The 26,440-nt window shown below is 35.3% G+C and overlaps 1 protein-coding gene and 1 long non-coding RNA gene across 2 annotated transcripts in view; both read left to right on the top strand.

The window, feature by feature from the left end:
- Window positions 1-7,674, top strand: part of LOC126978877 (peroxidasin-like) — a 62,983-nt gene extending 55,309 nt beyond the window's left edge. Inside the window, exons 5-7 of the mRNA XM_050827993.1 lie at window positions 2,019-2,312; window positions 3,122-3,394; window positions 3,464-7,674. Of these exons, the coding sequence (XP_050683950.1) occupies window positions 2,019-2,312; window positions 3,122-3,394; window positions 3,464-6,315 (3,419 nt within the window). The 3' untranslated portion in view covers window positions 6,316-7,674. The remainder of the gene's footprint in view (window positions 1-2,018; window positions 2,313-3,121; window positions 3,395-3,463) is intronic.
- Window positions 7,675-7,915: 241 nt separating this feature from the next.
- Window positions 7,916-12,480, top strand: LOC126978879 (uncharacterized). Its single transcript, XR_007732723.1, has 2 exons — window positions 7,916-11,214; window positions 11,254-12,480. It is a non-coding gene; the product is annotated as an uncharacterized LOC126978879 (long non-coding RNA).
- The last annotated feature ends 13,960 nt before the right edge of the window (window positions 12,481-26,440 follow it).

Genomic DNA, 26,440 nt, shown 5'->3' with positions numbered 1-26,440 from the left:
GATGCAACGCAAAACTCCAGGCGTTATCCATGGCTTCAATATTCTTTTAGTGTGCGATATCACTGAGAGTTTAGTGTTTACTTGGATAGCAGATTTGATCATTTCTATTAAAGAATTTGAAAATAAATTAGGGTCATTAAATATATTTAATTTAGTAACGTCAGTGGATATAAGGGTGCGATATGCTTTGTTAAAATCAGTAGTAGTTTTAATCTTGTGTGTTGTGGTCTGTTACTGTAGTATTTAGTACAGGTACATAAGCTTTCTTTAAGTTCTTTTCTAGTTTGAGAATGGTACCCGGTAAGAGACCATGAAAAGATAGTACATTTAAATATTCAAGCCTATTCCTACGTTAATGGGCTTTTTCAGTCTGAGTAGGTATAAGGTCAATTATTGTCGCCTAGACGCCTTCTAATGTTTTGAGTAATAATACATAAGTTATTGTGGGAACTACTTTCATTTTTAGATAGATCTTGAATATCACATTTAATTGAGGTTGCAGTTTGTATCTCATCTAATTCGTGCAGATTATTTAAACTATCCATAGTGAGTTAATTGTGAATGGTAGTCATAAGACACTCACATGATGTTTTATGTGTGGCCATTTTAGTATATAATATAAACATGCATATGTGAGTGCTTTTGTTGTGTGACGTATGTGAGAGTAGTTGGAGTGTAGTTATACACATGTAACTTATTGGTATAAAATGATATTGACTTTTTACCTAACATAATACTAACTTGAGATTTAGATTGTGTGTTTTGAATGTCAGTAGATTAAGTTGTGGGATGTATGTTATATTGTGTGTGTAGTGTATGTGTGAGTTATTATTACACAATAGCAATTTAACATTAATAAAATTGGAAATACTAGATTTAAAATTAAAAGTGTCCGTTTGGAATTTAATTAACAAAAGTCACAATATATTTTTCTGCAAATCTACTAGACACTGCTCTGATCTTATTATGATTTGTTTATCTCCTTCTTTTTTCTGGAGGAAAATATTGCCATTAGAGCACCAACAGAAAGCTTATTTGTTCTTCTTACGAAATTCTCTGGCTTGGAGATAAAGTTTTTTAGTTCTTGATGGTATTTGTTCTTCTATGTACACAGGTTTCTGATTCCCGGGGGGCCAATAAGCTTAGTGTTTAGTTTATCATTAGCCAATTTTTGGTTATTGAATTTTCGTACAAAGGGATAGCAACTGCTGTTTTCTTAGTACTGTGGAAAATTCCACAATAATAGGTCGCGTAGTGGATGTTTTTCCAGGAAGGCGGTACACATCACGAAGGTCACTTGGGGAAATAGGTAATCCGACTGCTTGACTAATATTACATGAGATCATTAAGCTTACTAACACTTTCTTGTTCAAGTGGTGGCATATTACGTATTTCGATACAAGACGAGCCAGATTTGTGATCAGTATCTAGAAGTTAACGCTCTAGTTCTGTTATATATTGTTGTTGTTGCCGCTCTTTTTCAAAAACTCAACTTCATTTTGAATATTCATACAAGAAAAATAGATTCCTTAATTTCTTCGTTTATTTTATGTATATCTTGGTTAGATTTTTGAATTTCAGCATTCTGTTTCTTCAAGGCATCCATATTTCCGACTAGTTTTGACAGTAATGTAGTTTGAGTGGACAAGGATTGCATTAAGTTAATATTAGATAGTTCAGGCGTGATATTATCAATTAAATACTTTTTATTTGGGGAGCTATTCGGCCTCAGGCGTTTGGATCGTTTTTTATTTGCTTGCTCATCTAACAGGGTCTCATTTGAGTCAGTGTCCGTTTTTGATTGAGTACGGGGGGGCTTTGATTTGTCCATATTTCGTACCGGGGAGCGTTGAACATATGCCATCATAGAAATTTCGTTTTTAGTGAAATTAGTATTTTCTAGGTCTTCAAATAATCAATTCAATAAAGAAATATTTATTTTCAGTAATATGAAAGAATAGTAGGGCAAATAATAAAAATTTTAAGAATATGTAAGTTAATCTTTTTTATATTTTCAGAAAAACCTGAATTCCAAAAAGAACCGGAAGACATACTTGTGGATTTTGGGCAGAATGCTTTGTTCGTATGTTCGGCAACTGGAGAACCTGCCCCTGAAATTATTTGGTATCGTGATGCTACTGTTGTTTCTCTTGAAAGATCAAGATATGAAATAATGGAAAACGGATCGCTTATGGTCCATGAAGCTGAGGAAAATGATGTTGGAATTTTTGAATGTAAAGCAAAAAATTCAGTTGGAGAAGTACGATCGAAACCAGCAAAAATGATGGTTCATAGCCAAGAAAAAAAAGATGGTGATTATTTACACTGTGTCAAATTAAATAATTGGCTTTACAAAGCAACTCGATTTAAAGTTATTATAGTTTTCTGAGAATAATCCAAGAATATGCAAATAGTTTACAAACAGATATTATGCTTATGATTGGTTTATTCGTACGTATAAATTTCCCGTGTTTATTTTCAAGGCTGCTTGACATTCGGTAAACTTCAGAATAATCATTGTTTTGACAATGTTGTCAGCGATACAGTCAACATTTTGCATATTCTTGCTTTATTATCAGGCATAACTTTATAGCAAGTTTATTTGGAAGGCCTTTTATGTTTTATATTACACCTTTTTTAAGCCAAAAGTGCGTCACTTATTATATGTTAATATGTGGGCGGAAAAATTGTACGGAAAACCATTTTTAACGCGTTGTTCATTTGTTTTGATGTTTGTGTATTTAATTTTTTGAAGAACTATAATTGACAAGCAATTTATAAACTAACTACGTGTCAGCCAGTCAGTCTTAATTATTTTTAAAGTATATCTAAAAGACTAATAGCTTTGTGCATCAAACTTTTCAAATTAATATTTGCTGTTTATTTCAAAAATATTATTTATTCGTTTTTTATTTCTTCATGGTTGTATTATATAGCATTTATTACGAGGGAGCAAATATCGAATCCACTACCCGGATGTATGGAGGCCGCCCACTTCGTCTAGTGCTTTTAAACTCAACACCCGTTAGCAATCGCATACTCTCTCTCCTTGGTGAACAATATTATATTTAATCATTCAGTAGTAAAATTTATATCGTAATGTAAATATTTATTGTTACAGGTTTTCCAATCTTCACAATTTTACCTCGAAAGCAAGAAGTTAGCATCAACCAACCTTTAGTAAGGTTTGACTGCACTGCACGCGGAAATCCAGAGCCCCACATTTCTTGGTTATTCAATGGAGAAAAAATGCTTCTCTCTGATCGAGTCACCATGCGTCACAATGGTTCCATTTTTATAGAAAACGTTGAATTAAACGATAGTGGGAACTATACATGCGAAGCCGAGAACATACTTGGTAAAATTTCATCTTCAGGCAGCCTCGAAGTAATGGGTAAGGTGATTTAACTAATAATCAAAAATATTATTTCAGTTCCATTTTCTATATAAATTTTTGTTGCAGTTCCTCCTGCGTTTATAATGGTACCAAAGGATCAAACAGCTGCTCTTGGAGATACAGTATATTTTACTTGTACGGCTAGAGGAGTGCCAAAACCACAAATTACTTGGTATAGAAACACCATGATTCTGCCTCCAGACGAAAGCTTCATTTTAAGCGATAACAATCAAAATTTAACAATAACAGAAATCAGTGGGGATGATGACGGAATTTATCACTGCAGAGCAGAGAATTCAGAAGGTCTTACGGAAATATCTGCTTTTCTAAAAGTGGAACAAAATAAAATCATTGTTCCTAAAATTGTGTTACGCCCAGAAGATTTAGATGCTTTCGAGGAAACGTCTGTACAGCTACCATGCAAATATGAGAGTGAGCCACCTGGTAATGTGGAATGGAGAAAAAATGGGAACAGACTTACTACGAATGATCGCTTATCTATAACAATAATTGGTAGCTTAGTTATCAAAAATATTACGTTAGCTGATAGTGGCAGTTATGAATGCTCGGTTCACAATGAATATGGGCGTGATACTGCGGCTGCATTTTTGACAGTAAAAAATCGTGTAGTACCTGGTGAAGAATATATCAATATAGCCTTAACTCAAGCCACCCGAGATGTTGATCAAGCTATAGCTCGAACTGTTGAAGAACTATTTAATAATAAGCGTAGAGGTACTAGTTTCCATGAGTTATATCGAATTTCTAGATTTCCTGACGCATCTGCTCGGGACATTGCAAAAGCGGCGGATATCTATGACAGAGCATTATACATTATACGAGAGTATATGGTGAATGACTTAAATGTTACAGTTGATGGACAATTTAATTATGAAAATTTTCTTTCCAAAAAACTTTTGGACGTGATTGCAACTTTATCTGGATGCGTAGTACATAGAGAAGCTAAAGATTGCTCAGATATGTGCTATCATACTAAATATCGAAGCATTGACGGTAGCTGCAATAACCTTGAATCTCCAACATGGGGTTCTTCCTTGACCGCTTTTAGACGTATACTGTTTGCACAATACGAAAACGGTTTTAGTCAGCCAATAGGTTGGAACGTAAATCATAAATATAATGGATATACATTGCCAAGTTCGCGTTTAGTGTCAACAACGGTGATAACAACGAAGAATATAACTCAGAGTGAGTATTACACCCACATGTTAATGCAATGGGGTCAGTGGTTAGATCACGACTTAGATCATGCGCTCCCGTCAGTAAGCTCACAAACATGGGATGGGGTTGACTGTAAAAAGACTTGTGACTATGCACCACCTTGTTTTCCCATTGAAGTACCACAAGGTGATCTCCGAATAACAAATCGTCGTTGTATTGATTTTATTAGGACAAGTGCTGTTTGTGGCTCAGGAATGACTTCAGTTTTATTTGAAAATCTTCAAGCAAGAGAACAAATCAATCAATTAACTTCATTTATTGATGCGTCCCAGGTTTATGGTTATGAAAAAAACATCGCTGAAGATTTACGTGATTTGACAAACGACAATGGTACTCTGCGAGTAGGGGCCAAATTTCCGGGTCGCAAGCCACTTTTACCTACAACTGGCTTGAATGCAATGGACTGTAGGCTAAATCTTGAAGAAAGTACTCGAAGTTGCTTTGTTGCCGGAGATATTAGAGCCAATGAGCAAATCGGACTTGCTGTGATGCATACTATATTTATGCGGGAGCACAATCGAATTGCTACCGAGTTAAAGACATTAAATCCTTTCTGGGATGGGGACCGACTATACCAAGAGGCTAGAAAGATAGTGGGGGCAGAAATGCAAATCATAACGTATAGACATTGGTTACCGATAATTCTGGGCCGCGAAGGATATTCTTTATTAGGGGAATATACTGGGTATGACCCATATTTGAATCCTTCTATATCAAACGTATTTGCTACAGCAGCGCTTAGATTTGGTCATTCCATTATTAATCCGATTCTCAACCGCTATGACGAAAACTTTGAAACGATCCCTCAAGGTCATTTATTGTTACGTGATGCTTTCTTTTCTCCTTGGAGATTAGTTGATGAAGGAGGAGTGGATCCATTACTGAGAGGTATGTTTGTAACTCCAGCGAAACTCAAGACACCCACGCAAAATTTAAACTCTGAACTCACTGAAAAACTGTTTTACTCTGCTCACGCTGTAGCTCTTGATTTAGCAGCCATGAACATACAAAGAGGGCGTGATCATGGTATTCCTGCTTACACTAAATGGCGTGATTTTTGTAATATGACAGAGGTCAACAGTTTCGATGACTTAGCCAATGAAATATCGGATCCATCTGTTAGAGCTAAGCTGAAAGACCTATATGGTTCCGTGTTTAATATCGACGTATGGGTTGGTGGTATATTAGAAGATCAAGTAGAGGGTGGTATGGTTGGACCTTTGTTCCGGTGTCTCCTTATTGAACAATTTCAACGTTTACGAAGTGGTGATCGCTTCTGGTATGAAAATCCTTCAACCTTCAAATCAGATCAGCTGAGGGAACTCAAACTTAAGACAAACTTAGCTCGCATTATTTGTGACAATGCTGACAATATTGATACAATAAACCAGAATGTGTTTGTACTTCCTGAAATTCAAGAAGGGCTTATGTCCTGTGATGATCTGCCAAAGATTGACCTTCGCTACTGGGTGGACTGCAAAACTTGTCATGACAATTTTGATTTAGAAAATAATCGCGTTCGGAGAGATATTGGAAAAGCTAACCTTGCTGATCAGTTGAAAGAAAATGAGTTTATGCTTGAAGATCTGCAAGACTCTGTAAACATTCTAAAGAGTACGGTTAAAGACTTAAGAAAGAAGGTTGAAGAGCTAGAGATGAAGAATAATAAAAAATAATTTTTTTAATAATCACTTTTCAGGAATAAAGCTATAATTTTTTAAATATACATCAATATAATCTTAATATTGATGTATAATATTTGACATATTATAATAAATATATAATAATTTACATTAAGTAAATAGCGATAGGTGGTAGGCGACTACGGGTTTTTTAAAAGTGGGAGAGTCACGCTGCCGTCTTATGACGTCAGCACAATCGGGGCAGACACATCCGGGTTACTTACCACACTCGCACAGAACACCGGCGTTAAGTAGCGGCCTAGGGCCGCTATGTTTCGCATAGGTTAGTGTCCAGGACCAGAGGCCATCCCCCCCCCCCCCTACCAACAAGATTATGAAAGTGGTCCTACAAGAGATATTATTACCCAGGAGGGTAGCCGGAGAATCCCTCCCCGAGCATTCTCGCTCGGGCTGCCCCTCGTATTTTGGGAGCCTATATATGCCTTTTAATTTATGCATTACTTTATTTTGTACTTAGTAGTTTAAGTAGGTAACTTCAAATCAATTAATTTATAATAATTATTTACATAATTCAGTGGTTAAGTGGGTCTAAAAATGGTTCAAATTTGGTTTCTTCCCAAAATAGTGCACCTAGAACGCCAAGAGATTCTGTATAATATTATAAATTTTGGGTACATTTAAAATGTCGAGCTTGCAGCTAAATATAACATAAATAGAAAATTAAAATAAATAGAGTTATTCCTGAAAAGTAACTATTGAATGTATAGCCTAACAGTTCTTAATATAAGTAAATGTGAATAAAAAAATAAAATAAAAAAAAACTAAAAAAAATTATAAAAGCTCAAAAATAGATGTGATATCGGTGTCGTAAAATGTCCGTCTATTATGTATCTATATACCAATGTCTTTAGCTTAAGATAGCATAACAATAATTATTAGGATACACGTATTTCTCGCATTATAAAAATTAAAAAAAAAGATATGTGATATCTGTGTTCAGGTATTATAATTGTTCTTATATATTAAGGTGTTACTACTAAAGTATTTCTCCTTAATTATTTATCTTATATTTAAAATTCTCGTGTCCCGCGTTTCTTACTAAACTCCTCCGACACGGCTACGCCGAATTGTATAAAATTTTATGTGCATATCGGGTAGGTCTGAGATTTTTCATGCCCCAAAATGATAAGGGTGACCCACCCCTAAATATTTTTTTTATGTTTTTGACAAAAAAATATTTTTATTTTATTTCGATTTAGGTAGCATTAAAAGATACATACAACTTCAAATTTTCACCCATCTACGTTCAAACCTATTTTTGTATCGCGATTTTTATATTATTCTGTTCTGATGGAAACAGATCCGCAATAGGGTTGCAAGATGTCATACGAATGTAATAGGTCTGAGAATCGGTCGTCATCAATTTTTTATACCCCAAAAATTTGAATTATTTCTTTTAGTACTTTTGATGGCAATACAACGTTTGCTGGGTCAACTACGAGTATGAACATATAATAAATAATTAAGGAGAATATAATGATAAGGTGTTTTAATGGTTATTACTTATGTATTCATGTTTCTTATCTTAAGATGTGTGTAGAGTTAGTATAAGTACCTATTGTCTATCAAACTATCGGAACATACTCTTGGGAACGTTACAATTAAATTATTAAAACTTTCGTGAGCCATTATTAAATTATCTGTTAATACGGCTTTACTCACGTTTTTGGTCGGTGTCGGTACCGACTAGTTTCGGACTATTCGGAACCAACCATTTCTAAAACATTGTGGAGTTCTAATTGTAGTCACATTGAACGGTCACACACATCACACATCGTTACAATTAAATTATTAAAACTTTCGTGATTCATTATTAAATTATCTATTAATACAGTTTTATCCCCTTTTTTGTCACGTTTGTGTTTTTGTGTCGGTGTCGGTACCGACTAGTTTCGGACTATTCGGAGGTCCATCTTCAGGGTGAGTGTGGTAGGTTCGCGGTAACGTCCCACCTCGTGGGACGTTAAGAGCCGTATTAACAGATAATTGAATCGTTACAATGTTCTATTTTTAACAGCAGTTGTACTTTAGTTTCAGTTTGATGACCGTTGCAAGACTATTGCTCGAGAATGACCGAGAATTTATGTTAGTTTTTGTATATTTCATTAAAAAGAGCGCAAAAAAAGAATGCTGGTAGAGTTCCTTGCGCCGCTTCTACTTCTACTTACTCAGAGCGATATTTGTTTTCGAAGCTACCACTACCACCTACGGTGACTACGGAAACAAATATCGCTCGTTAGAAATGACGTCAAAAAGAATTCTTAACGAATTAACTTTGAGAATAATGGTTATACCTTTTAATTTATGCATTTCTTTATTTTGTACTAAGTAGTTTAAGTAGGTAGCTTCAAATCAATTAATTTATAATAATTATTTATATAATTAAGTGGTTCAGTGGTTTCTTCCCAAAATAGTGCACCTAGAACGCCAAGAGATTATGTATAATATTATAAATTTTGGGTATATTTAAAATGTCGAGCTTGTTCAATGCCGCATTATAATGATGTTGTATTATTTTTATCCGTCAATCGATCTACATCGACTTACCTGACGACAGCAGCTAAATATAAATATTAATAGAAAATTAAAATAAATAGAGTTATTCCTGAAAAGTAACTATTGAATGTATATAGCCTAACAGTTCTTAAAATAAGTAAATGTGAATAAAAAAATAAAATAAAAAAAAACTAAAAAAATTTATAAAAGCTCAAAAATAGATGTGATATCGGTGTCGTAAAATGTCCGTCTATTATGTATCTATATACCAATGTCTTTAGCTTAAGAGAGCATAACAATAATTATTAGGTTACACGTATTTCTCGCATGATAAAAATTAAAAAAAAGTAAAAAAAATATGTGATATCGGTGTTCAGGTATTAATTGTTGTTATATATTAAGGTACTACTAAAGTATTTCTCCTTAATTATTTATCTTATATTTAAAATTCTCGTGTCCCGTGTTTCTTACCAAACGCCTCCGAAACGGCTAAGCCGAATTGTATAAAATTTTATGTGCATACCGGGTAGGTCTGAGATTTTTCATACCCCAAAATGATAAGGGTAAAACCACCCCTAAATATTTTTTTTTATGTTTTTGACAAAAAAAAGATATTTATTTTTTTATGATTTAGCATCAAAAAATACATAAAACTTCAAATTTTCACCCATCTACGATCAAAACCTTTTTTTGTATCACGATTTTTATATTATTCTGTTGTGATGGAAACAGATCCGCAATAGGGTTGCAAGATGTCATACGAATGTAATTGTAATAACATACATTTTATATATTTGGTAGGTCTGAGAATCGGTCGTCATCAATTTTTTATACCCCAAATATTTTAATTAACTTTTTATTACTTTAGATGGCAATACAACGTTTGCTGGGTCTACTACTAACATATAATAAATAATTAAGGAGAATATAATAATAAGGTGTTTTTATACTAATTATTACTTATATATTTATAAGTATTCATGCTTCTTATCTTAAGATGTGTGTAGAGTTAGTATAAGTACCTATTGTCTATCAAACTATCGGAACATACTCTTGGGAACCAAATAATTAGCCCACGGAGCGCAATAATACTATAGCAACAAAAGTGAATTTTATTGTGCTGCATCCAAATACGGAAAATTCGATTGTTTTGATGCAAAAAATTTTTTATATCGTTTTATTTTTCAACCCTATCATTAATAAGTATAGAAAGGAGACCAACCATTTCCAAAACATCGTGGAGCTCAAAATGTGACGAATCGTTACAATTAAATTATTAAAACTTTCGTGAGCCATTATTAAATTATCTGTTAATACGGCTTTACTCACGTTTTTGGTACGAACCTACCACACTCACCCTGAAGAAGGACCTCCGAATGGGCCGAAACTAGTCGGTACCGATACCGACAAAAACGTGAGTAAAGCCGTATTTACAGATAATTGAATCGTTACAATGTTTAATTTTTAACAGCAGTTGTAGTTTAGTTTCAGTTTGATGACCGTTGCAAGACTGTTGATCGAGAATGGCCCCGTGTTATTTCATATTATATACTTATTACATATATGAATAGGCTCTATCTAGATTCTAGACGTGTAAATTGTCTAAAATAATAAGTTACCAATACCGTTTACTAATGTTGGCCTTTTCATTATATTGACACTGACATTTTTAGCCTCGCCATAGCCTCCTCTGTCATAATGTCAAAACGCTCGATTTCAATAAAAAATTTAGACATTTCACCTGATTTTGACAATAGTATATTGTGCAACAAGTGCGACCAAGTTGTCGATTGCCCACGAAACCAAAGTTGAACAGTCATTCGCTTGAGTGGGTATGGTGTGGTATGGTATATATAGGGGCTCCTGTTTCCGCAATTAAACCACTAGTATGGGTCCATTGTGCGTGCAGTATTGGCCACTTACTCCAATCAGCCCAGCTCCTTCCAGAAGTTCAGAATATTCCTGAGGTGTTCGCAGACTTCCTTGAGCGACCCCGTATTAGTCAAGGCTTTTGCCCGTCGGTTGGCCACCCCTGCACATTCCAGGATTATGTGAGTGACCGTTTCGTCCTCGGCTAGACAGCCTCTGCACCTAGGTCTGTCCGTTACGCCGACTGTGAAAAGGTGCTTGTTTAGTGATGTGTGACCGGTTAGGGTGCCCTCCATTATCCGGATCTCATGTCTCTTGAGGCTTCAGTGGGTAATCGACAACGTCGCACGAGCTGCACATACTATTTGAAATTACATTTGCGTGGGACAAGTAAACTTTTCACACTCAAACAACATTTGCGTGCGACAAGTAAACTTTTGGCACTCAAACAACATTTGCGTGCGACAAGTAAACTTTTGGCACTCAAACAGCATTTGCGTGCGACAAGTAAACTTTTGGCACTCAAACAACATTTGCGTGCGACAGGTAAACTTTTGGCACTCAAACAACATTTGCGTGCGACAAGTAAACTTTTGGCACTCAAACAACATTTGCGTGCGACAAGTAAACTTTTGGCGCTCAAACAACATTTGCGTGCGACAAGTAAACTTTTGGCACTCAAACAACATTTGCGTGCGACAAGTAAACTTTTCACACTCAATGCACGCACGTAATTTTAAAATGGGCAATAGGCTCTTTTTCAACCACAACAGCGAGCGCCAAGATACTACTTTTCCCACATGAGTAACAAACTATTTATTTTTATACTTAACAACTGTATGATCTGATATATTTAAATTTTGTTTATTATAAATTAAAATGATTGTCTTGCCATATTTTTTTCGAAATGGTCGGTCTCTTTTCTGTTACATTTCAATCAATCCTTAGCACTTATATCAATCCTTTCAAATATATCATAGCAATCGCATTGGGAAAAATAAAATATTAAGTATTGGTCTCCGCAGCGCTCCAACTAGATACCGCACTACCTAAGAACAATAGCTTTTTTTAATACGGCAACTATTAGATGCTTGTGTGCGTGGCATCTTTCAAATTTTGTAACATACGCTTCGTGTTATTTTTCATTGAAATTAATAAAATGCATAATACTTACTATTATATGTGATTCCTGTGTCTTTCTTATTTCTTGTAGTATTATTCTTACAAAGTTTTACTACGCAATCCTGCATTTTAGTTTCGATTATTAGTAAAGTTTAACAGAATTCAACACAAGAAAACACTCGAGCCAGTTTCGAACAATGTGTGACGTCGAACACAATGTTCGAAACTGGTTTGAATATGCACAGTTGAGCGTAGTATTAGTTTCCGCACTTTGCGACTACTCCTGCGGTATCTAGTTGGAGCCCAGCGGAAACCATTTCTTAGTCTACAACACAGTAATTTCGAAATATTTCTGCTCATGTAAGATAACCGGTGTCAAATTCACAACACAACTGTAATTTTTTTATAATTTTATAAAGCAATATTTTGGTGTAAAAGTCACTTATCACCTGTAAGTCTAATATCAGTCTACAGTGGAAAAGTAAATAAATATGATGCAACGAACAAATATTATTGTTAATTTAATTTTATTTATTTATGAATATTTCCGCTTACGTAAATTGTTAACAGCTCGGCACTTCTGTAATTTTATTGTTTAATAATATTTTTCTGTAACAATGAAAAGTAAATAAACATCTTTCAACCACCAAATTTTATTTTTATTTAAATCCCCTTTTTTATTAGAATAGACAACCTAGCGAGTTACTTCCACCTGATGGAATATCAAAAACACCTGCCCATAGATGTTCACAATAAAAGAGGTCTTGCGCTGGCGGTCTTTGACATAGGGAAAGTATATTCTCTAAGTTCTAAGGTTATCCCCTAACTTGTATCGGTTTGGAGATACTGCTGACTGCGGGAGATGATTTCAAAAACGGCAATGGAAGCCCTGTGTTCCACAATAATTATTATGAATAATCTCAACCAGGTAGATCATGACTAAAGGTATACCTTTCGAACAAACGATGACTAAAGAATGCCGGCTAAATTATGGCCTATTATGGGTCCCACAACAATGGGCCATTTTATGTAGAAGCAATAATATGTAAGCATTATTGTGTTTCGGTCCAAAGGGTACCGTAGCTAGTGAAATTACTGGGCAAATGAGACTTAGCATCTTATGTCTCAAGGTGACGAGCGTAATTGTTGTGCCACTCAGAATTATTGGGTTTTTCAAGAATCCTGAGCGGCACTGCGTTCTAAGGCAGGGTGTATCAATTAATATCAGCTGAACTTCCTGCACGTCGCGTTCCTTACTGTCATAAAAAAAGGTATGAAGAATTAATTGAAGCCTATTCTATATTCGTTATATATATATACACTGGCCTTCAAAAGTAAGTATCAGACTTTTAAAATTGGGATAACGTTTTAAGTTCACAAGATATACTTTCGAAATAAAAAGGAAAATTCTCCAAAGAGAATTTAATTTTGTACATAAAAACTTTATAGCCGGTAACCTTCTTTTAAGAATTGGCTGAAAAAAAACTTCAAAAACAAAACCATTCCTTTTTCAAAGTGGACGTTTCCGAATTACAATTTTACCATTCACATTTTTCTTTCTGTTTTAAATTTTTTTCAAGATCGATGGGTCTTGTTTTAAAAATTTATGCTAAAAAGCACATAGCATTTATTTATCATGTCTCTTTCAGTTGAAGAATGTGCTAGGATCATGGCTTTTCTGGAACTAGGCATCAGTATGCGTCGCACTGCAAGAATGGTTTGTGTTACGGTACGAACGGTCCATAAGGTAAAGCGAAGGTACGAAGAGACTGGACACCATCTGAGGAGACCTTGTAATGGCAGACCCAGGTGTACCAGTGCCCGAGAAGATCGTTATATTATTTCCACTGTGTTAAGAAATCGCCACCAAAATGCAGTTGAAGTCCAGCAACAGCTATTTCAGACCCGGAGGGACTACATTAGTGACAGTACAGTGAGAAGAAGACTTGCTGAAGCAAATTTGAAACCCCGAAGACCAGCGAGTGGCCCAAAACTCGAGAGACAGCATCGAATAGCGAGACTGCGATACGCCCGTGAACACATACAGTGGGATGAAGAAGAATGGTCAAGAATTTTGTTTGCAGATGAGTCTCGATTCTCCCTTTACACTTTTGATGGAAGGCGAAGTGTTTACAGGCGACCTGGTGAGCGATACCTTCAAGCCTGCATCTCAGAAAGAGTCCATTACGTTGGAGGCAGTGTACATGTATGGGCTGACATATCTTCAGAAGGTCGCACAGAGCTAGTAGCCATAGAAAATGGCACCCTCGCTGGGCAAAGATATGCTCAAGAGATTCTCAATGAGTATGCAGGGCCGTATTTAGCAAATATGGGTGATGGATCGATGCTGATGCATGATAATGCCTGGCCACACACGGCTCATATCGTACAAGAGTATATTCAGGAGGTCGGTATCAGCGTGATGGCTTGGCCATCAAGAAGTCCTGATCTCAACCCTATTGAACACGCCTGGGATGAGCTTGGGAGGCTAATCAGAAATCGCAGACCACCACCTACTACCCTCAGGGCACTAAAGCAGACCCTGGTAGAAGAATGGGAGAATATTCCCCAACATCGGCTCCGAAACCTAGTGTTCAGTATGCCAAACCGGCTCGAAGCTGTTATCAGAGCTCGAGGAGGCAATACCAGTTATTAAAAATTAAATAACATGTAATACATTTTAGTTGAATTTTTTTACACTAAACTAAAAATGTCTATTTTCATTGTTTTATCTTTTTTAAGTTAAAAATGTTACTAATGTATAATTTTAGTTTCTAAGAATTAAAGCCTATAAAATTTGCAACAAAACGTTTTTAATCTTAAATCTCTACCTTCTATAGTTAAGAAAACAATTTATGTTGAAAAGTGTGATACTTACTTTTGCAGGCCTGTGTAGGTCGAGTTGATTTATTAAAACTATTTTTTTCATCACCCAAGAAATGGATTTCGATAGTAATGCGGTATTTAGTTTTTTATTTATATGCAATGGCGAGTTTTGCAGACAATACGTAATGAACTCCACTATTCAGATTCAACAACACAAATGGAAGAATTTAATTAATTCTCTAACACAAGATTATACTACGTTTACAATGAGGATTTTACTTACAAAAGCTGGCTATGACTTTATTGCGCGTCTCCCTTGAGGTTCAAAGAGGTATTTCTATTTAAATTAAAGTATAAAACGATAGGGGATAGCAGTGTAAATTAATATTCACAATGTAATATTATTACAAGTCCTAGTAAAATTAAGAATTGTAAAATTATTGGGATAATTAGGAATATGTTTAACCATGATAAACTTTGTTTGATATGTGTTCTTGGTAAGATTAATTTAAAAAATTAAACTTTTGGATTTCTCTGTGAGATGTATATCAACTGATGCTATCTGTGTGAATGAAATACGCCTCTATGTCAATATATCATTATCTACACCTGGCTTCATTTTTTATACACAAGATAAGCTTTCAAGTGAGCATGGCCAAGGGGTAGTCATTTAAATTAGAAATAATCTTAATATACACTCATTGATTCGTTTCCTCGTACTAAAAATATAGAAGCAATTGGTATAAGTATACAGATTTCCACAATTGAGTACGTGATTGTATCGGCTTATCAATCTCCTAATTTACCACTTCTGAAGTCAGACCTTGATCTACTGTTTGATGTAGGCGGTCGTGTACTGATTGCTGCTGACTTTAATGCTAATCATAACTATTAGCGAAGTAGCTATACCAACAGTCATGGTAGGGTCTTGTTTCAACACATGTTAGCTAATGACTACTAAATCCACTCCAGTAGAGCAACTGAAGTTAATTATTTTTCCCGACATAGACCGTCAAAGCCTGATTTGGTCCTTACCAAGAATATTGTTAGCATAAGCGATATCCAAGCTGTAATAGCTCTCTCATGTTATCAATACCCTTTAATTTTTAGTATTCGTACGTACGCATAACGTGCCTCGACTTCATAGAACAGTTTCTTATCGCGTCAAAGGAGCCATTACAGGCCAAAAATGGATGAAATTATATCTCTCCATTCAACTACGTTTAACACTATAAATGAGATCAACTTTAGATTTAGATTAGATTAGATCTCAGATTACCCGTCCGTCAACAAGGTATTCATCGCGGTGCAATTACAATAATTATTATTCATTAAGTTCTTTGTCAAATTGTAATTAGAGTGATTGTAAATAGTGTGTTTTGAAGTGTAGTACATGGTTTAATGTTATCTCGAAATTTAACAGTGAATCGGAAAAGTTATTTGTGTTTTAAAATTTAACAATTAAGCAGAATAAAATTAAAATTCAAAATTACCCTCAAATGCTATAAAATATTACTTGTAAACAAAACCACTTCAATTTAATTACGAAACTGACAAGTGACAGCTGGAACATACGAGTCTGACATATATCATCTACAAACTTATGAGTGAGTGTCATTTCTTTTTTTTTTTTTGGCTTGGAATACTGAGACCTATATAAACAAAAGAAGGTCTTAACGTATTGGCCACGTGGGGCTGTGAATTCATTCCCGACCTAGTACTATCCGACTTGTTATTAAATTTAGAAATTTTATTTGTTAGTAAAATAATTTACGGATTTATACAATGCTACGTTCGCCATCTAAACAATATTCTAACTCTAACCCTGATTTGAGTTCTGAAAATGACTCCCAACAGTCTCAGGCACTAAGGAAACGTAAACAACCTCACTGTGAGTTAACAGAATCTTTCAAGCAATTCACAATTATGATGCAAAATACGCTTTCTGACTTTAAGTCCGACCTAGACATCAAAATATCAAAAATAGGAGAAAATACTGAAAATATCCGGCTGGAATTGGACGCATTGTCTGCATCAATGAATGAGTTTAAGAAAGAGCTGTGTTCTTTACGTAATGACCAAAAGACGACCAGTGAGCAGGTTTTGCAGTTAAGTGAGAAACAAGAGGCTTTGTGTAAAGAAATGGGGGATGTTCAAATCTCTATAGATTTTACTAACAAAATTAATGAAGATGTTAAGCTACGTGTTTCAAAACTTGAGAAAGATGTTAAAAAGTCGGATAACTCTTTATCTAAAATACTGTCACTTGAATCCAAAATCGAAATCCTGGAGGAGCAAGCTAGGAGCTGCAATATAGATATAAGTGGTTTACCCGAAAAAAGGAGTGAAAACCTTATTGAACTTATGGAGACTATATGCAGAACTATATGCTTCCCTATTGATCGGAAGGATATTATTGCTATACATCGAGTACCACAAGCTCTACTACAAGTGAACCGGCCTAAAAACATTGTTGTGAAGGTATCTTCTAGGATTCTAAGAGACAACATATTAAGTGCATTCCGAAAAAGAAAAGATATTACATCGGATCAAATAGGCATATCTGGAACGCCTAAACCAATTTATATGAACGAGCATTTGACGTTAGAAAAGAAAAAGTTGTTTCGTATCTGTCGGGAAACTGCAAAGAAAGAAAAATATCAATATGTCTGGATCAAACACGCAACAATACTTGTGCGGGAATCTAACAATCATGCGGCTTTCACAGAGTGATATATCTAAAATTAAAGCTGGTGGTAGCAGGATACTTAATGTCAACAAATAATTTATGTTACTTTGTTTTATCAATTTGCTATATTGTGCTATTTAAGTATTTTCACTGTTCATGTTTCCTTTTATGGTGTTTAGTTAAATATTTTTATACGAAAATAATCTCTTGTGTTGATGTCCGTACATAACGAATGGCGCTTGGATTGTAGGGAGTATAATTCAAACTCGGATCTCATTTATTCTACATTCTATTATTATATATTCTTATCTACGTTTATATAACTGAAATCGCAAAAATTGCTTTGGTAACGTACAATGGGCTTTATAATAATAAAGATGGCTAGCATTACGTGCTACTATCAAAATTGTAGGGGCATTCGCACTAAATTACATACGTTGTACATGAATATTCTTTCTCACGAATATGACTTAATTATATTAATAGAAACAAAGGTTGATACCTGAAATTGACAATAGTGAGTTCATAGACCAGCGCTACAATGTTTACCGTTGTGATCGCAACCGAAGTGCTACGAATAAAAAGGATGGGGGAGGCGTGTTAATAGCTGTCTTAAAGGGTCTACGACCAATGCCTATAGATTTAATTTATCATAGTAGTTCTTTACAAGGAATGGAACATGTAACTATTTCTCTTCCCAAGTCAAACGGTTCAAACCGACATATTATCACCGCAGTCTACATACCACCGAAAACGTCAATAGAGTCGTATATTGCGTACTTCGATTTATTAATAAGTACTCTAGAAGAAACAACTATAGAAAGTTTCTCGCTTTTTGGGGACTACAACATGCCAAATATAGAATGGGTGTCCAAGATCGATAGTCTTAAAGGCTTTGATTGTAAGGGCACATCCCCACTAAGTACTCACTTAAGTAACTTTTTGTCATATCTTGGGGCAGTGCAGTATAATTGTATTAGAAACGGAACAGGAAAAATATTAGACTTATTGATATCTAACAAAGAGGTTGATATCACTGTACCTACTATTCCGCTTTTACCCATAGATAACCATCATTCCCCATTTTGTGTTTCAATCGCTTTTAAGGTTGTTTCTTATCATATGCCGCGGTGCCCACTATTAAAGTATAATTTTTATAAAGCCAATTTTGACTTTATAAACAAGGACCTGGACAATCTTGACTGGCCTACGATACTCAGTACAAGCGATGTAGACGAAGCTGTTGATATTTTTTATAACTCAATTTTTGGTATAATTAAATTATACACTCCTCTAACAAAGCAAAAATCTACTAGATACCCTATTTGGTTTGCATCATCGTTAATTCACATTGCTAAAAACAAGAAAAAAGCTTGGGTTAGGTGGAAGAAGTATAAAAACGCTTCTGATTATGAACAATTTTCTTTATTCAGATCTAGGTTTAAATTAGAATGTAACAAATGTTTCACAAAATATTTATCGTCAGTTGAAGATAGTATAACAAAAAATATTAAACATTTTTGGTCATTTATATCAAATAAAAAAACAAAATGTAGTATTCCTTCGTACATGCGTTACAAAAATCTTCAATCGATTGAACCTTACAGAATTTGTCGAATGTTCTCTGATTTTTTCCACTCTGTGTATGAACCTTCCTCTCTTTCACTCAATACATGGTCGCCCCCGCCAGAATCAACGGCGAATGATATAACTTTAGACTATGTACACCTCACCGAAAATAAGGTTCGAGTAGCATTAAAAACCCTGGATTCATCAAAAGGTACTGGCCCTGATGGGCTGCCTGCATTTTTCCTTGTTAGAACGGCTAATGCCATTTGCAAACCTTTACACCTGATTTTTAATAAATGTATTTTATATGGTGTTTTCCCTGAAGTATGAAAACGTGCAAACATTGTACCAGTTCATAAGAGCGGCTCTAAACATTTAGTGGAAAACTATCGTCCCGTTTCTATTTTATGCGAAGTAGCAAAGGTTTTTGAACGACTTGTTCATAATGAACTTTATCCTGTTGTCCATAGTACAATTTTAGAGGAGCAACATGGTTTTGTTAAAAAGCGATCTACTATTACCAACCTAATTAATTTCACTTCTCTTCTATTTAATAATATGGACAATAACGTTCAAACAGATGTGATTTATACTGATTTTATGAAGGCATTTGACAAGGTGGACCATGAAATTTTGTTAGGTAAAATTGCTTTTAATGGTATACGTGGTAATTTGTTACGCTGGTTTTCTTCTTATATTACAAAAAGAACTCAAAAAGTAGTTATTAATGGATTTAGGTCTGAAAGTATAGATGTCACTTCTGGCGTACCTCAGGGCTCCATACTTGGACCTCTCCTGTTTATTATTTATATTAATGACATAAAGCAGTGTTTTGATAATTGTAAATTTTTACTATATGCTGATGATCTAAAAATATTCAAGTCAATTACAAACCTCAACGATTGTGAGTTAATCCAACAGGATCTAAATAGATTATCTGATTATTGCAGAAAGAATAAATTAACATTAAGCCTACATAAATGTAATTCTATCAACTTTTCAAAAAAAAATGCATTATTAATTATAATTATTCTCTTTCTAATGTTACATTGAGTAAAGTTTTATCTGTTAGGGACCTAGGAGTTATCTTGGATAATAAATTACACTTAAATCTTCATATTGACAAAATTGTTAACACTGCTTTCAAAATGTATGGATTTATCATGAGAACATCCATTGACTTTAAGAAGCCCTATACTTTTTTACATTTATATAAATCCCTTGTACGTTCCCAATTGGAATATGCCGTTCCTATTTGGCACCCTTTTTATAAAAAGTATTACGAAATGATAGAAAATGTCCAACGTAAATTCTTAAGATCCATGAGTTACAGATGCTATGACAATTACAATATGTCGTACGCAGATTTGATAGATAAGTATAAACTACTATCCCTTCAATCAAGGCGCAAACTTCTTCAATGTATGTTTCTGCACGGCATTATACATAGCAAATTTGATTGTACAGAATTGACCAACAAATTAAATTATGTTATTCCTAGAACAGCCCATATCCGAGGACTGTGTAATCGTAAACTTTTTGCAACAGGTAAATTTCGTACTAATGCAGGAATAAGATCACCTCTGCATCAATTAGTTGACAATTACAACAAAGAATTCATTAGTGTTGACATTTTCCATTTATCCGAGAGCCAGTTCAAGTGCCAAATTAAAAAAAAAATACTGGATAATATTTGATTTATTTACATACATTCTTTTAAATACCTACTGATCATCATAAGTACTTTAGGTTAATATCATTGTATATATAGTCATAATTTAGTGTAGATTTGTGTAGATAATTATTTCTTTTGTTTTCCTTTTTGTGTTTATTAATTGTTTGATTTCTATAAATTTAATTTACTCCAACTAGCCATAATATTAAGAACATTGTGTATTTCTCTTTAGTTTCAATTAGTATTGTATAAACATTTATTTTTGTACCTAACATTGAATACCTCTAAGTTTTTCATAGTAAGATGTGGATAGCGTATCTGACTACAATTTTATTAGACTTAATTGTTATTTCTTTATGTATCTACTTTGTAAGTTGTAGTTGTTTGCTTTTCCTAATAAAAAAAAAAAAAAAACTTGGCTGTTGATCTCTTGCACTCTACACTTCTTGCCGCCAAAGAGTATGGTGTTCCAACTACCATGACTAAATTACAAACCCCTAAGCTACCCCGCTATATTTTGAATATTAGAATAATAAAAAATATATGCGAAGTGTAATAAACAGACTTTGCCACCTCATGAAATGTTAGAATCCACCTTGACAATACTTGGAATCATGAGCTAGCTAAGGTTGATAATCCCTCAGCCAACATATGGCGCATTACAAAATCCTTAAAGCCTAAGTAAGTCTACTGTAATTCCGAAAAAGTCTTTTCATAGAGTGTGGCATGAGGGCTTACTACACAAACTAGTCATTCTACATGTTCCACTAGACCTTGTAAAACTGATTAAGTTCTATTTTTCCGACTCCCAATTTATAGTTCACTAGAACAAATCCAAGTCATCATGCTTTCTATAACTTGCTGGTGTTTCTCAGGGATCTATTCTAGGCCCATACTTGTTCCTTTTCTTTCTTAATGACATCCATATCCAACCACGTTCTAGCCTTGCATCTTTTGCGGACGACACAGCCTCATACATGATTGATCTGACAATGTCAATCTTATAATTAGTAGATTACAAGTTGCAATCGAATTGATTTGTACATATTTCTCTAAATTGAAGCTTAAATTAAACGAGTCTAAGACGGAGGCAATCTTGTTTATACGTCATCGTAAAGCCCTGAAACGACGTCTTATCATCGCTGGTGATGAAATCACCTGGCGAATTTCTATTCAGTATCTTTTGCAGTTTTAATGGATAATAAACTCCACTGGTCAAAGCATGTTAAGCACGTACACGTAAAAGGTGCCCAAGCCCTGGGTGCCCTTAGTCCCGTTTAAAATCGCTAAAGTAATTTAAGCCTGTACACTAAACTGAGAATATACAGTACTCTCGTTCGTCCCTGCATTACGAATGCATGTTCTGTTTGGAGTTCTAATTGTAAATCTAATTATAAGTTGCTTCAAATATTTCAAAATAAAGCAATAAAAATTGCTCTTAATACCCCTTTTACAGTCCATTCTCAGTTATTTTACCTCTGACAGAAGTCATAATGTGTTTTCTTTATGTTCGTGTTTCTGTCGAGTCGTTTTGTAAAGTTCCTAGCGTTTTTCTTTAATATTTGTGAAATTTCATCTGTTAACATGCCGAAAAGAATTCAAGGTAGCGGAAGAAATATTATATTATCGGTGCGTAATATCTGTGATAGAGAAAAACAAAATAATGCTCCTTTAATTCCATTTGAAAAGGTTCGTCAACGAATGGCTGCTGTGAAAGATATGTAAATTAGGGTTACCCATCTTTAAATTTTTTCCCAATTTTACTGGAAACTTGATGTTCTAAAGAAAGATCCTTATGGAAAGGCTTGACACTGTAGCGGAGGTACCAGGTACAAGGAGGAGTAAGAAGGTGTCCTAAAAACGGTTTTACTGGCGTGCGATGTTCATGGAGTTGGTGAAATGGGATTTATACCACCTGCCTTATTAGTTAAATCCCAGTCAAAATCGGGTGACTACCACGATGACATGAATAAAACAAATTTTATGAAATTGCTTCAGGAAAAACTTATTCCTAACTTGCCAACTTATAACTTAGAAGTTATGGAATATGCCCCTTATCACTGCAGAAGACTGGCAAAAACAATGCGAACATGTGCGCCACATTGAAGACAAGTTATGTGATAGAGATGGGTTTATGGATACTGCTATGGACAGATTCATAATAGAATTGAATGCTGAGTCTGATACAGAATCTGAAAACAGTTACGATGATTCATCTGATTGTGATTATTCATCATCGGCAATCCTTTACGTATCAAATATAACATAAATTATGGTAAGCAAATTTATGTACAACCGATGATTCCAAATATAGATCAATTTAAATGCGTTCGTCTGTCCCGATAACAAGAGATCCTATTACAAACTACGTTCAAATATATCATTATATTGTATAAAAAAAATTATCAGCATTACCGTAAAATTTAACAAGTTGTATAAGGGAGTCATAGAAACTAAATATGGCAACATTACGCTCAGGTTAGCTAACCTAACAGCTAGAGGTAAAATAACTGTGAACGCACTGTAGAACAAACCTGACAAACACAGAATTAATTTTCCAATTGTAATTGACTTCACTTACATTTTACATAAAAAGTTAACTAACAAAAATCCATTGATTTCTAATATTCATAATATACACGCGTCACTTTCCACAGCACTACCTTTTGTTTCCTTCAACTAAAATCTGACGCGAGCACGAGCATAACAAACAATTGGAACCCGGGGCACAGGGGGCCCGCTGTAATCCCGCTCAGTTCCTCGCGCCGTGAGATCCGGGGAGGCGAGGTGGCTCGCTACTCTGTGCTTGTATTTGGTTGTACATTGATATGGACATAATTATATAACCTTTAATGACCTTTATAACTTATAACCTTATTATTATTACTTTATAATAAATAATTTATAACCTTTGGATTTGTGAATATATATTGTAACAAGCGTAATCATTTTCAAATAATACGCATTGGATGATATTGTTGCAATTTATTTAAAATAATTATAGCAACTATTCTAAAATTTTGTAGTTTAATCAACATATTCTTACCGCCTCTAAAAGCTGCATCGATAATAATATAATTAGGAAATAAGATCAAAAAGGGTTTTTAAGCTTCTAAGAATAAGTTTTAAACAACACAAAGATATATTCGAATAGAAATTTATATCCCATGAAGACAAAAAAGTCGCTTGCCCGAGGGTACAAGCTAAATAGATAGGTTGTTAATTTATTATTGCTAAACAATTAGGTGTAAATATGATAAAAAATACTATGAATTGGTACTGAATTATATTTATATTTTGGTGCAAGGAGAGTAAAGGAGCCTATTAGTAAAGTACAAAGTAGCAACTCATAATTGGTTATAAGTCGTTTAATGGGTTATGGTACGAGCTGAAAGCGATTTTATTTTCACACCATATTAGTATTGTTTCGTACATCAATTAGCATTATTTTAATATCATTATTAATACTCTCTTAAGTGAGATTGCTTCTTTGGTATATTTTGTAAAACTGTTATAAATTTATGCTCCCTTACATGACAAATTATTTTTTTCGTAATTACTCCTTATTTTGAGTAGTATATAATTTTTTATTGTAAATATGTAAGCGATCACATATTTATTATATCACAGATTTAATATATATATATATATATTTTTTTTTTAATTTCATTATATATTTTCCTAATAACGAAAAAACCTTTGAATGTTTGCGTTCTACATAAGCACGCCAAGTAACTGTCACGTACCACACCAAATTTTTTCTCTATTTGATTTTGGAACGAAGTTCCTTGTGGGACGATGCGGAGGGGTACCCTAGCCGGGAAGAAAAGTCCGGAACGTAACCCATGAAGTTTAACAACTCTCTTCATGTACGTCGAAGCGTTGCTACGCGACAATATCTTACTGATTACTTAATGCAACCTGAATAACATAACAAATAAAATAATACACCTTATATAAAAAAATAAAAATAATCTTTAATGAATTATACACATACAACCACAAAAATAAAACACCTGGTAATCATACATAAAACCAAACAGGAAACACGTGTTGCTTGTATGTGAAATGTTTTAAATAAATTTTTATTTTTTTACTAACATAGTATTTGTTGACTTTATACTGTATCACTTTCTATCACTGTATTGAATTCACTTTTTATTATATTTTTAGGAACCAGAAGTGTTAGTTAAAAAACAATAAATCCACAGGCTAAGCGTAATTTACTTTAATTGATTAATAATTAAATAAAAATAGAACAATGAATTAATATCACAACCTCTGATTCAAAATAAATCAACTTACAAAAATAAAATAATATAATAACTTACTGTAAATCACGTCAGTCACTAATTCAACGAATTCACTCTACCATGTCCAACGAGCAAATGCCCCGAGCACTTTTTTTTTTGAGAGGAGGAAATACTGGTGACGGTTTGCGGCTATAACCAAAAGGGATAGCCGCTTCCGACCCCCGTTGCTCCCTGCCCTCGGTGGGGAGGCTACCTCAGCTTGGCTCCATCAGCGGATCCTCTAGTCCAGGTTGTGGCTTTGCTTAAAGCCTCGAATGTCACATTCGACGAGTCACATCTCCTCGAAAGCATCACCTCAATTCAGCCCCTCGCTGACTCCCCCGCGTCCCCCGACGAGCCCTATGCTCATTCCCTAGTCCCTGCAGACATGGAGCTTTCAGACTCCGCCACCTGCGGCCGCAAGCGGCCAGTCCATTCCTCCTCGGAGGACTCAGATAACGGAATAAATACTCACTGGTTCCGTACTCGATACCTCTCTCCGTCTCTATCGTCCCTCTGACGATTCATTCCAACTGGTTCGGTCCAGGAAGAAGCGCCAGTCAAAGCGCATCAGGTCCGAGAAGAATTCAACCTCCTCTTCCACCCCAGTACCATTAATGTCCCTTGACATTAGTTTACCCCCGGACTCTGTCCCCTTCTCTTGTCAACCGGCGATACGCTCGCCCGTTCCCTCTAACAACAAGCCTCCACCGCCAATCTTTCTCCGAGATAAAGCAAAGTGGACATACGTAGCCCAGCTTTGTACCGATCACAAGGTGCGATATACCCGTGCCTCAAACACAGGTGAGGCAATACGCATAGTCGTACCGACCACGGATGACTTTCGCAACCTCACTCTCCTCCTCTCACGTAAGAACGTGCCTTATCACACTTATGCGCTCCCGGAAGAGCGCAAGGTCAAGGCTATCCTCCGTGGCCACCCGTACGAGCTCTCTAATGAGCTCATACAGACGGACCTTGTCAAGAAAGGCGTTCCGGTTGAGGCTGTACATAAAATGTACAGCCGTACCGGGAAGAAGTACCCGATAGCGTTAGTCATTTAAACTAACGTCTCTGAAGCCAGGGAACTTTTCAAAGAAAAGCGCACCGTATGTGGACTCTCCAATATACTTGTGGAATCCCCACACAAACGGGGGTTTCCCGGTCAATTTCACCGCTGCCAGATGTATGGTCACGCAGCGGCTAACTGCTCCGCCCCTCCCAGGTGCGTAAAGTGCCTTGAACCCCACAGCACCAAAGAGTGCAAACGCACTCGCGATGAGGTAACACCTCCCGCATGCGTGCTCTGCGGGCAGGAGCGCCATACCGCGAATTATCGCGGATGCCCTCGTGTCCCTCGCTCTAATAAGCAGACTTCTAGGCCACCTCCGGCCTCTAACTCCCAATCCCATTTTCCTCATATGAGGAATGAAACTTACCCAACTCTCCAGCTCATGGAGTCAATCAGCCCCTCCCTCTCAGGCATCCAATGCCTACTCCCGCAACGCTCCGGCCACCTTCAGTGGCCCCAGGTGGGCAGTACCTCCCCAGGCTCAATCA

The sequence above is a fragment of the Leptidea sinapis genome, chromosome Z, assembly GCF_905404315.1.
Source record: "Leptidea sinapis chromosome Z, ilLepSina1.1, whole genome shotgun sequence".
NCBI lineage: Eukaryota > Metazoa > Arthropoda > Insecta > Lepidoptera > Pieridae > Leptidea > Leptidea sinapis.
This window is presented reverse-complemented; position numbering and strand designations above follow the sequence as displayed.